This window comes from Psittacula echo (genome assembly GCF_963264785.1).
Source record: "Psittacula echo genome assembly, chromosome: 6".
Lineage (NCBI taxonomy): Eukaryota > Metazoa > Chordata > Aves > Psittaciformes > Psittacidae > Psittacula > Psittacula echo.
In genome coordinates, this window is record NC_137743.1 from 808,883 (window position 1) to 821,301 (window position 12,419).

Consider the following 12,419-nt stretch of genomic DNA (forward strand, 5'->3'; position numbering starts at 1 on the left):
GGCTGCGTGGAGACCTCAGAGCAGCTTCCAGTATCTGAAAGGGGCCTACAAGGATGCTGGGGAGAGACTATTCATCAGGGACTGTAGTGACAGGACAAGGGGTAACGGGTTCAAACTTAAACAGGGGAAGTTTAGATTGGATATAAGGAAGAAATTCTTCCCTGTGAGGGTGCTGAGGCGCTGGCCCAGGGTGCCCAGAGAAGCTGTGGCTGCCCCATCCCTGGCAGTGTTCAAGGCCAGGTTGGACACAGGGGCTTGGAGCAAGCTGCTCTAGTGGACGGTGTCCCTGCCCGTGGCAGGGGGTTGGAACTGGAGGAGCTTTAAGGTCCCTTCCAACCCAATCCAGGCTGGGATTCAGTGATACATGATGGTACTTGGGCTCCATGACTGTGTACTGTAGAAAGCTCTACTACACCAATGAAAACAATCTCAGCCTGGATAAAACGCCTGCCTGCTCTCATTAAGTAAATAACCCTTCACCTGGCCTCTGGCCGAATAAACTATAATTGGATTTACTTGTGTTCATAAACTCCCTGCAGTCAATCAGTGCATGCTTGCAAACCACAACACAAGCCTTCCCTGAGCAATGTCCTATGTGAGACCCCTGTGACCGTGCCGAACACCAAACCAGGGGCAGTCAATTACCACCTACCCAGGGGCGCTCCCAGAGCCCGGTCCAGCGTCACCACTCTGGCTCTCACCGCCAGACCCCCTTTCTCCGTTTCCCAGTCCCGGTTCTCCGCTCGCCGTGCGCACCTTCACGGAGGAAGCGCCGCACGCAGTCACGGGCAGCACGGGGCCGGTCACGGGGCGCTGGCACGGGCTGGGAACGCGCTGTGCGGTCTCCGTGTGCTCAGCTCGGGCCGTCCCGAACCCGGGCCCGCTCCCGATACCCCGCAGCTTCCCCGTGCCCGCGGCCAGGGAGCAGCCCCGGAGGCCCCGCCCCTCCGCGCTGGCCAATGGCAGCAGCGGGGCGGTGGCTGACGTCAAGGCGCTGGCCGCAGGAGTGGCGGTGCGCAGCGGTCAGTGCGTGTCCTGGTGCGGCCGCGCCATGTCGCGGCTCAGCCCACAGGAGGAGAACCTGCAGGGTAAGGGCTGGGGCCGCTGCGGGGGGAGCCGGGCCTGGGGTCCTCGGTGCCCGCCGGCCCGCGCTGCGCTGAGGTGGGTGGTCGGGCCGCCGCCATGGGCCTGCCCGAGGCACGGGCGGTGCCGCTGCCTGCATGGGCCTGGGGACGGGCGGCCCCGGCCCTCGCCTGGCCGCTTTGCTCGGGAAGGCCTCGGTGTAACGGCTGGCGGCCGTGCCGGCGGCAGCGGGGTGGGCTGGGCTAGCTGCTGGGCGGTGGGTCCCGGCGGACACTCGGCCGCCGCGGCAGGCGGGCCCTGGGGCGCTCCGTCCCCGCCCTGCCGGTACCGGCCCGGTACAGCCGGCACAGGGCTGCCTGGAGCCGGAGCAGGGCAGGCGGAGGGGAGGACGGGTCACAGAGCGCTGGGGCGTCTCGGTTGTGCAGCTGAGCTGAAGCGTGGCTGGATGCACATCGCCGCTGGTGAGGTCTCTGCGCTGTGGTGTCAGCCCCTCCTCGCCAAGAGAAACCGTCTGTGTGCTTCTGGGATGTGCCTTTGAGGAGACTTCGGGGTCAGCGGCACTGACCTGCGTGTAGGAAGAGTCTGAAGCAGATTTAGCTGTCAGGTGAAGGATCTGAGCTCAGTTGTGCGTTCAAGGGTGAGATGAGCTCTTAGGCAGAAGCTCTTCCCTGTGAGGGTGCTGAGGCGCTGGCCCAGGGTGCCCAGAGAAGCTGTGGCTGCCCCATCCCTGGCAGTGCTCAAGGCCAGGTTGGACACAGGGGCTTGGAGCAAGCTGCTCCAGTGGAAGGGGTCCCTGCCCGTGGCAGGGGTCGGAGCTGGAGGAGCTTTAAGGTCCCTTCCAACACAAACCAGGATGGGATTCGATGAGACCGTGTGATTTACACGGTTGGCTTCAGCAGTTTGAGGTTACATTCTTGGCTTTCGGTGGAATTTTGCCTTTTTGTTAGCAGTTTTGAAAGCTGTATCTTAAGAAATTAAGCAGCCCGGAGCTGATCGAGTACTTTAAAGCTGACTTGGTACTTCAGTGCTAATCTGTCCTCCCACAGATATGCCCTGGGCTAGAGTAGCATAGGATCTCTCCTTTCAAAACCCTTCGCCACCGCTCAGTCTGTTGAGTTTGCATTGCCATGTTACATGTGCTTTTATCTGTTTATATTTCCAACTCCATAAAGATATGGGCTCTTTTATCTGTAAATGATAATGCAGCAGCACATTCCTGGTGCGCCAGCACAGCCTCACTCTCTGAAGTGTCTAAAGGAAATAAAAGGACATGGGTAAAGCACATCCACATGGCAGGGGGTCAGAACTGGATGATCTTTAAGGTCCTTTGAACCCAAACTACTCTGTGATTCAGTGATAATAGTGCAATCCTGGTTACATTTAACCTCCTCCATGCTTTGTTGTGCATTCCCCGCGCTGTATCCAGTGCGGTTTCCATAGGTGGTGGTTGCTGTGTGGAGCAGTTGTGTTGATGCCTGTTGAAACCTGAGTGTGCCTCGGATGTCACACGTCTTTACAGGAGAAAATAGCTTCTGGCCCCACACGGAGACAGTTGCAGAGCCATCCCCCAGCACTGAGTGCTCTGCTCTCATAAGCAGAGGGTGGAAGCTGAGGTGGGGCGTGCTGAGGAGTGAGGGGAGGTGGAGTGGGAGCATGCTGGTACTCACAGGGTAGCTGGAGCTCCGGGTGGACGCTGCCTTCTATTAAACTGCAGTGGTTGTGCTCATTCCTTGGAAAACAGCTTGCGCTTTCATAAGTTTGGGGGGAAAGGGCAGGAAGGAGTTTGTGTGGGTATAAACACATACCCAGGCACATACCACACAGTCACAGGGAGGGGAAACACAACCCAACCAAACCAGCAAAGCAGTTGTTCCGTAACAGAGGCTATTCACCCTTCAGAGCTGGGTGACCAGCATGGTTCCATCCAAGGGACTTTGTGGTCACCTGGCTTTTTAATAGCACCACTATCTCTCCTCTAACACAGGTTGAGCAGCTTGGCTTTTTGCTGGTTTCATTTCATTTATGAATCACAGAATAGTGAATCTTCAGGCTCTTCACACAAGGAGCATCATCATTTGGTGTTTCTGTTTCACACTAGGGCTCTGCACTGGCTTCTGCTCTTGTGCATACCTTAAAAACTGCTCTGCTATTGCTCCTGCTGTTGTCTTTGCTGAGCTCCCGGGCTCTGCCCCAGCCTCTCTTCCTTAGAAACACCCTTTCCCTGCTCATGCCTCACGCATGCTTTCTGCTGCGCTCACTGGAAAGCAGGGACTTTCACCTGCCCTCCCCTCCTGTACTCACTGTTGTATTGCCTGGAAACTGTTCTGGGATGGGCACAATACCTCTGTCTGCTGCTGTTTACCCACACAAACATGTTCCAGAGGTGACTTGCCCCGACATTTGTGTAATTCAGAGATTAGCTGAGCCTTGAGCTGCTGTATAACTGAGGCAACAGCCGCAGGTCCTGCAGTGTGTTGGGTGCTGCCAGCCCAGGAGGGAGTTGTTGTTCAACACACAGCATGTGACCGACTGTCTGTGGTAAATATACTGTGAGGAGCAAACACATGATCTGGTCGTTGCCACATATCCTCTGTTGCTTAACAGTGACACTGAAAATGCTTACTGCAAAAGCTAAACAGAGCAGGGCTGCTGGGTCCTGGGGCCTCAGATATGCTCAGTAAATGAACAAATAAGCTTTTGGCAGAAAGTCCTTGAGATTATTTTGTTTGGCTGCCACCTTTGTTGAACAATAAGAATTAAACATATCTCCAACCAGAGGCTCCTCAGCAGCAGAAGGACACTGGGTGTGCTCGCCAGCTCTTCAGCCCTGTGGGGGTTTCAAGCGCGCTGATAAAAGCCCCTCTGCCCTTTGGCATTCCAGCATGTTCATTAGCAGAGGTGTCAATACTTGTGCAGGTTGTCCTGCACCAGCACACTGGGGAGGCTCAGCAGCAGAGTTTACATATCTCTTATACATAAGCACTTGGTTGATTGTGGTTCTCTTTTCAATTGTGCCAAACAGGTTCTTGGGTGGAACTACACTTCAGCAGCAATGGCAACGGCAATGGGAGCAGTGTCAGTGCGGGAAGCCAGGAGCAAGTGCCAGCCTCCATTTCCATTCACAATGGTGACATGGAGAAAATACTCCTTGATGCTCAACACGAATCTGGAAGAAGCAGTTCAAGAGAAAGCTCACACTGTGACAGGTAAACAGAGTGCTCTATTGTAAGCAAAGTGAAGGTCTCTACTACACAGAGCCATTTTTATGCACAAGAGGCAGACAGAGAAATGCTTACACACATGTATTTTCATGTGCACATGCATATACACAAGTGCAAAGAGGGAGACATAGGAAAACTTTGTCTTTAGAAGACTGGTATTTAAGTACTAGAGTGGCACTTGTGTTAGAGCCCGTCCTGAAACCAAAAGCAAGTTACAGGGGAGAGGACGCAGACTTCTCACAGCTCATGAAGATGCCCCCTTGGGGTTTTGCTGTACTCCCATAGAGGTGTCCAGCAGCTGAGCAATGGGTTTAGTGCTAATGTACAAGCAGCAGCCGTGTTCCAGTAAATTAAATACTCGGAGCAGTGGGAAGCTGCTGTGTTCAAGGATCATACCTTGTGCAGGCAGTGTCAGAGCTGTCCTTAGGAGCACAGAGTGCTGCTCACACTGCTGCCTGGAGCAGGATTGTAAGAGCAAGGGTAAAGAGCAGCTTGTGTTTTGTAATGAGGTACATCAGCTAATAGTTCCTGTGTACTTGCTGAAGAGTTGTCACCTAGATACAGTTTACAATATAGATACAAAACACAAGTACAACACAACAAACCAGCTTACATCTGGTTTAAATAAAAGAAAAGAAGGGAGGGAGCTACAGGACTCAGACTAGACAGTGGGATGCACAACTCCCATACTTTCACCTGGCCAGTTGAATTCAGACCAAACCCAATTTCCTTTGTCATTTGCTGCCCATTGTTATTAGTAAATAACCTAAGTCAAATCCTCCAGCCTCTGGGCATCTCTGCTGAGAACAGCTCTGGGCAGAAGCTTCCTAGCAGAGTGCTAGAGAATCAAAGATGAATTGCATACAGTGGCTGGATGATGTCCCCTACTGACTGATTAGTTTCTCAGGTTCTGGTTAGGGCTCTGTAGCTCTTTGGGTGCAGGTGAGCTCCACTGATGAGCTTTCAGTGCATACCATAAACTGTCATCACAAATTAATGAGTTTTCTTCCTTGTGCTTCCATTTCTGAAGCCCTCCTCGTTCCCAGACACCTCAGGACAGTCACAGAGCTCTGGAAATAGAGAGTCACAGCAGTGGAGAAAAGAACAGCTTTCAGGTAAAAACCTCATCCTGCTTTGGGAGAAAGGATTCCTTACCCTTGTTTGAAACCCAGCATTAGGCAAGAGGAGGTGAAGCTGATAATGTAGAGTTTAAATAATGTAGTAACTTAAAGTAATCTTTGCAGAATCAGGCCTTGTGTGTTTGTATCTGACTTGCATGGGTTATGTTTTCACCTGTATCTGGGATTTTCCAGAAGGATTTAAGTGCTCTCATCTGTGGTGGAACAGAGGTTACTCTGCTCTGCTCACTGGGTGGATTGTGATGTGAGTCCAGCAGATGGGAGACAACTGAGGTTTGCATTGAGATGTGTAGGAAACACATCACTAGGGTGGGTGCAGGCATTGTTCTATAGTGACCATCAGAGCTTCAGAAGCTTCCTCTTTCCCCTCCGTTCCTTCTAATTTCATTTTAGCACATTTACATGCTTGCAAAGAAAATCAGTAGATATCTTTGAGAAGCAGGGAAGGAGGATGCTGTATGTTAACCCTGGTTTAGCAATCCATAGCTTATTGTATGATGACAGCCTAAAATCCTACATTTTCACTGTAATTAATCGGCTCTAGTAGGACAAAACTTACAAAACATTTTGGGGAGCGGTGTACTAAAAGTGAGCAAATGTCTCTGCTCTTCCAAAGACCTGCTGTACTATCTTAGGTAAGTCTCTCCCTGCACTGTTATGTACAGAGATAGTAGTTTCTCATTAAACTGAAGTATATTCCGTGCCTGTGACTGATTCCCACAGGGTTACCAGTCAGCAACTGAGAATGAGGATTGTATTTCACTTGGAGCCTCTGCATGAAAAGAAACAGCAGTGTGTGATAACCTTGCAAATGTTACCAGCACTGAGGGCCTTGTGCTGCAGTGGGCAGTGCTGTCAGGACCCTCACATCTGAGTTTAAACAAGGGAAGACTACTTCCCTCCCCTCCCTTTTTTCATTGCTCTTGTGTTATCTGTAGATGAGTGGACACTGTCTGCTGTCATTTTGAGCTCTCCTTGATGGCCTTGGTGCTGTGTTAGTTTATAGGTTATCTTTTCCTGCCCAGTTGTTTTTAAAACAAGTTCACTGTCAGTATTTAGCCTTGCGGGGCTCCAGCTCCATGGAGTGTCACAGTTGCATCAGGAGCACATAGATGTGATCGGTTCTCAAAGCTACACAAACTCTGCTTGGTCCTGTTGCCTCTTCCTTGACATGAAACTCTCCATTGTCTCCCCAGCTCCTCCAGGGATCCAGCTGAAGGAATTACAGCCTTTAGGTTAGCAAAGCACAGTACTGGAAAACAATGATTTTGTATTTCCAGAAACCCCTTCATGTGTCTCGTGATTGTTACCTAGACTTTGAGGACCAATAGGGGAAAGCTCAAAACCCCTCACAGCTGCAGTTGCCTGCACTGTCCCATTTCCATCTCCAGGGTGTCTGAGTGCAGATACAGCTATTCACATTCTGTGATCAGACACTATTTTTACCTCAAGCCTTGGCTCCATTGAATGCCCATGTATTAAACAAGAAGCTGTGTTCTTACTCAATGTTTATGCTGTGATTCACTTGAAAACAAAGTCCCTGCTGTTTGAGGGGGTTCTGCAGAGGTGCGTACAGAGGGACCTGGGCTCACCTCACTGCTGCATGCTCAGCACTGGCCCCACACTGGGACTGGTTTCACTTGAGCCTGATCCAGGGCTGTCAGATCAGTGACATCCATCCAGTTCTGCATGCAGGCACTAAGCTGCTTGTGCCAAGTGCCAGTCAGATGTGTGTGCTGGGGGCACTTTCAGATCCTGCATGGAAGGATTAAATGCAGAGCTCTGATGTTTTATTTCCAGGGCAGTCTTTACTAAGCAGATAAGGCTATGGGATATTTTCCATTCACATCCTTTAACACTGGCCCTGTTCGAGGCCAGGTTGGAGACAGGGGTTGGAGCAAGCTGCTCTAGTGGAAGGTGTCCCTGCCTGTTGCAGGGGTTAGAACTGGAGGAGCTGTAAGGTCCTTTCCAGACCAGACCATTCCCAGATTCTCTGATCCTGCTCTGAAGAAAGATCTCCCTCCTCTCCTTCTGTGGATCTAAACACTTCCATAGAAGTGATAGAGTCCCCAGTGGGCAGAGATGGGAGAAGCGAGCTCCAGAGCTAGTGTGGCTTATGGCCGTAGAGGCAGAACAAGACCTTTGTTTTGCAGTACCAGCTTCCCACCTCTCACAGTTCCGAGGTGTTTGACAATGGTTCTTTGTTTTAGTCTGAAGAAGATTTCCTTGAAAGGAGAAGGGAGGTGGAAAGGCTCCTGAAGAAGAATGCGGATTGGATTTGGGATTGGTCCAGCAGGCCAGAGAACATCCCCCCAAAGTGAGTACTCTGTGCCTCTGGGTCAGCTTAGATGCAGCTTTTCCTTCCACTGGTCTAAACACACATCCCTTAATGCTGTCACTGTTTCATTCCTCTAACCAGGGAGTTCCTTTTCAAGCACCCCAGGCGCGCAGCCACCCTGAGCATGAGGAACACCAGTGTGATGAAGAAAGGGGGGATATTCTCAGCAGAATTCCTGAAGGTTTTCCTCCCATCTCTGCTGCTTTCCCACTTGCTCGCCATTGGACTGGGGTCAGTGCTACATTATATTTTGACCTGTTTTTTCCCAAGGTCCAATTCTGACCCCTGATTCTCTCTGTCTAAAGATGAGGAATAAACACTTCTCCATAGAAAAAGCCAGGGGTGGGCACAGAGTCACCAGTGACTGGAAGTTGAGTCCTGGAGCAGTCACTTGATTTGCCCACTGGATTATAGCTGCTGCTCCTGCTGGGAATGACAGGACTTGTATCCTGATGGAAAAGAGTGTTCCCGCCGTGCTGTATGTGCCTCTTGCAGCACAGCACTCACTGACCATGTGCTCTCCCTCCTCAGGGTGTACATCGGGCGGCGCCTGACAACCACAACTTCCAGCAGCGCATTTTAGAGGCACCTCAAGCCTGGTTTCGGAGCAGAGCCTGGGAATACAGGAGGGAAAGGCAGGAATGTGGAGCAAGCTGTGACTTCACGACTCATGTACACCCATTCTGCTGTGCTCCCAGTTTAGTAAGGAGGATGGGAATCCGGTGCCGACATCTCCTGCAGCCATTCCCAGAGCAAGTTCCGATGTGTTCACGTCTGTTGTATTGCTTTGTAGTGAAGTATCTTTGCAAATCAAAACAACTCCATGTTTAAAGCCAGCCCTGCTCCAGTGTAGCCGTAGTGATTCTGAGTGTTCATCCTGTGGCTGCTTTTGTGCTTTGTAGATGTATTGGTCACTGCTGCTGCCATCACCACGATAAGGGATGAGCCCCGCACGGTGCATGGCCTCTTGTGTTACAGGAGGAGTGAGGAAGCTTCAGCCTCACTCAAGGCAGATCATGGTGGGCTCTTTCACTTTGGGGTATGAGTAGCAGGGGGACACTGTCAGGTGGGAGCAGTGCCCCTCGGAGTAAAGCTGCACCAGTTTTTACTATTAAGTGGGGTGCACAACAGCCTTGAGTTACAGTGTGGACTCTGGTGCCTCTAAGAAATAGCTGCTTTGCAAAGGCATTGATCTAACTCGCCAACTGCTTGAAGTTCTTCCGTTGTATCTGCTCACAGGCCATCGCTTCTCAGCCTTTTCATCTGTAAAATACTAAATTAGCAGCTGATACTGCCCCAGCCTTGTATAGATTTCCAAGGGTTGCTCGCTCATTGTTTTTACTGATGGAATGCCTTCCAGTGATTTTACCTTATTTAATGAGAAGATGAATGTTTGCCAAATACCATGTTTTATATATTTAAATAAAAAGGTTCCTCGTGGACTCGGTTCTGGCATTCCTTTTTCTCTGGTGATTGTTGGAGGTGGCTCACAGGACTCTTTGCAAACAAGAGTCTCTCACTGGTTACTGCTGGGACTGACAACTAAGAAGTTCCTTTAGAAAACAGCTTCACTGCTCCTTCTTGAACATGGTTGAGTTGGGTGCAGAAGTCACTCGGTGGATGGAGACTCACTGAACTCACAACTGTGTGCTCTATTCCAGGCATCAGTTCACAATCAGTTTGCTTTCTACTCTTATTTTTGTCCTTATTCACAGTATCACAGTATGTTAGAGATTGGAAGGGACCTCAAAAGATCATCCAGTCCAATCCCCCTGCCGGAGCAGGAACACCTAGATAAGGTTACACAGGAATGTGTCCAGGCGGGTTTTGAATGTCTCCAGAGAAGGAGACTCCACAACCCCCCTGGGCAGCCTGTTCCAGTGTTCTGTCACCCTCACTGAGAAGAAGTTTCTTCTCAAGTTTAAGTGGAACCTCCTGTGTTCCAGTTTATACCTGTTACCCCTTGTCTTATCATAGTTTGCCATTGAGAAGAGCCTGGCTCCATCCTCATGACACTCCCCCTTTATATATTTATATACACTAATAAGGTCCCCCCGCAGTCTCCTCTTCTCCAAACCATAGAGACCCAGCTCCCTCAGCCTTTCCTCATAAGGGAGATGCTCCACTCCCTTCATCATCTTTGTCGCCCTGCGCTGGACTCTCTCCAGCAGGTCCCTGTCCTTCTTGAACTGAGGGGCCCAGAACTGGACACAATATTCCAGATGCGGTCTCACCAGGGCCGAGTAGAGGGGAAGGAGGACCTCTCTCGACCTACTGACCACCCCCCTTCTAATACACCCCAGGATGCCATTGGCCTTCTTGGCCACAAGGGCACAGTGTTGGCTCATGGTCATCCTGCCATCCACTAGGACCCCCAGGTCCCTCTCCCCTACACTGCTCTCTAACAGGTCGTTCCCCAACCTATACTGGAACCTGGGGTTGTTCCTGCCCAGATGCAGGACTCTACACTTTCCCTTGTTATATTTCATCAAGTTTCTCCCTGCCCAACTCTCCAGCCTGTCCAGGTCCCACTGGATGACAGCACAGCCTTCTGGCGTGTCAGCCACTCCTCCCAGCTTAGTGTCATCAGCAAACTTGCTGACAGTACACTCAATTCCCTCATCTAAATCATTGATGAATATATTAAATAATACTGGTCCCAGTACTGACCCTTGAGGCACTCCACTAGATACAGGCCTCCAACTGGACTCCGCCCCATAGACTACAACTCTCTGGCTTCTGTCCTTCAGCCAGAACTGATTCCTTCTGTGCTCCACCATGAGTCCACATCCTGCTGCTGTGGGTGCTACATGCAAGGGGAGTGAATCTTTTCTCATGGGTGTTTAATTGTGCACCTTTTACAGCAGAGGCAGGATCTGTTTGGGGTTTCTTTACTCTTTGTGCAATGAAACGGATTTACAGAATTACCTTCATTTCTGAATGATAGCTCCCACATGTGAAATCCCAGCCTGGTTTGTGTTGGAAGGGACCTTAAAGCTCCTCCAGCTCCAACCCCTGCCATGGGCAGGGACACTTTCCACTGGAGCAGCTTGCTCCAAGCCCCTGTGTCCAACCTGGCCTTGAACACTGCCAGGGATGGGGCAGCCACAGCTTCTCTGGGCACCCTGGGCCAGCGCCTCAGCACCCTCACAGGGAAGAGCTTCTGCCTAAGAGCTCGTCTCAGTCTCCCCTCTGGCAGGTTCAAGCCATTCCCCTTGGCCTGTCCCTACAGGCCCTTGTCCAAAGCCCCTCTCCAGGTTTAGGTATGGAATTGGACACACTTTAATCTGACTGCAGTTGGAGCTGAACCTCAGTTTCACAAAGATTGTATTAAAAATACTGGTATCAGAATTACATTCTGATCAACTGCTCCCCCCACCTTTTGAACTAATAAGATTGGTGGGGTTTTTATACCACTGCATCCAAATGTACATAAAAGATTCCTTATGAATGCTGCTACAACCCCAACAATGTACCCCACGGCTCACCCCTGTCCCTGGGGGTACAGCAGATGGAGGGGCTGGGCTATGGTTCATTGGTCCAAGCGCCTCACTGTTGGCCTGTATCTGTGTGGGGTTCTTGTGTCCACTGCCAGAGGGGCTGTGCTGGGCGGTCCCTGGGCTTTCAGTCCATCACTGGTGTTTAAAGAGAAACCACCACAGACATTGTTAAAGGCATCTTAGAGTCTCTCCGAGGGAATACTCACTGTGACACTTCTGCTGTGACCAGAGGAAGCACCTCGGTTCCTTGTTCTGTTCTTGCTCTTCTCAAACACAGAAGCGAAGAGACCAGGGCAGGACTGAGCACCCAGACAGACCCCAGTGAGCAGCTGGCACTGAGTGCTGAAAGGAGAAGTGGAGCAGAAGCCAAGTCTCCATCAGGTTTACAGACACACCCCCCCCCCAGATACACAACTCAAGCCCCAGCCAGTGTGGCACTATGGATTCATCACCAACAAATCACCAGTGTCCCCATCACTTCAGCACCAGCCCAGGCCTGGCCTTATCTCACCCCCAGGACAGCCACAGGGTGATGGATCCTCCCCTCTTACTCCATGTATCCCAGTGCCAGGATCCCCCCATCACCCTACAAGACCTCCCCTCTCCTGAGAGTCACCATTGAGGGCACTGCACGTGTGAGCAGTCCAATGCTCCTGAACCAGCCCTGAGCTCAAGGGCTGTTTGGGGCAAATACCTGAAAAAACAATAATGGTATCATTTTACAATAAAATCTGGGTTTACAGAAAAAGAACTGCTAAAAATGTCATGAATTGACAAGAACTGTTTAATTGGAAGTGGCACAAGGAAATCATGTTTTATGTAACACAAGATTTCATCATTTCCTTTTCTTTATACTCATATTCCACTTAATTTGCTGAACAAATAGATCAGAAATAGCACTTACAGAACTGCTGCACATGGACAGCCAGGGCTCCAAGACAGAAAGCACTCAAACCCCCTTTGCGCTTGCAGAACAACCAACCCTGGGACAGCTCTTCTGGCCAATCCACTCACAAACAGCAGGAAAAGTTGCACACACAGGATGGATCCCAGCCTGGTTTGGGTTGGAAGGGACCTTAAAGCTCCTCCAGCTCCAACCCCTGCCACGGGCAGGGACACCTTCCACTGGAGCAGGATG

General features: G+C 50.8%; 1 protein-coding gene across 1 annotated transcript; it reads left to right on the forward strand.

Moving 5' to 3' along the window:
• Window positions 1-1,001: 1,001 nt before the first annotated feature.
• On the forward strand, window positions 1,002-9,223 carry BNIP3 (BCL2 interacting protein 3). The gene is made up of 6 exons (XM_080621757.1): window positions 1,002-1,088; window positions 4,106-4,289; window positions 5,335-5,419; window positions 7,654-7,760; window positions 7,863-8,012; window positions 8,313-9,223. Exons 1-6 carry the CDS (start codon window positions 1,052-1,054, stop codon window positions 8,362-8,364), a joined length of 615 nt encoding a protein of 204 aa, XP_080477883.1. The 5' UTR covers window positions 1,002-1,051; the 3' UTR covers window positions 8,365-9,223.
• The last annotated feature ends 3,196 nt before the right edge of the window (window positions 9,224-12,419 follow it).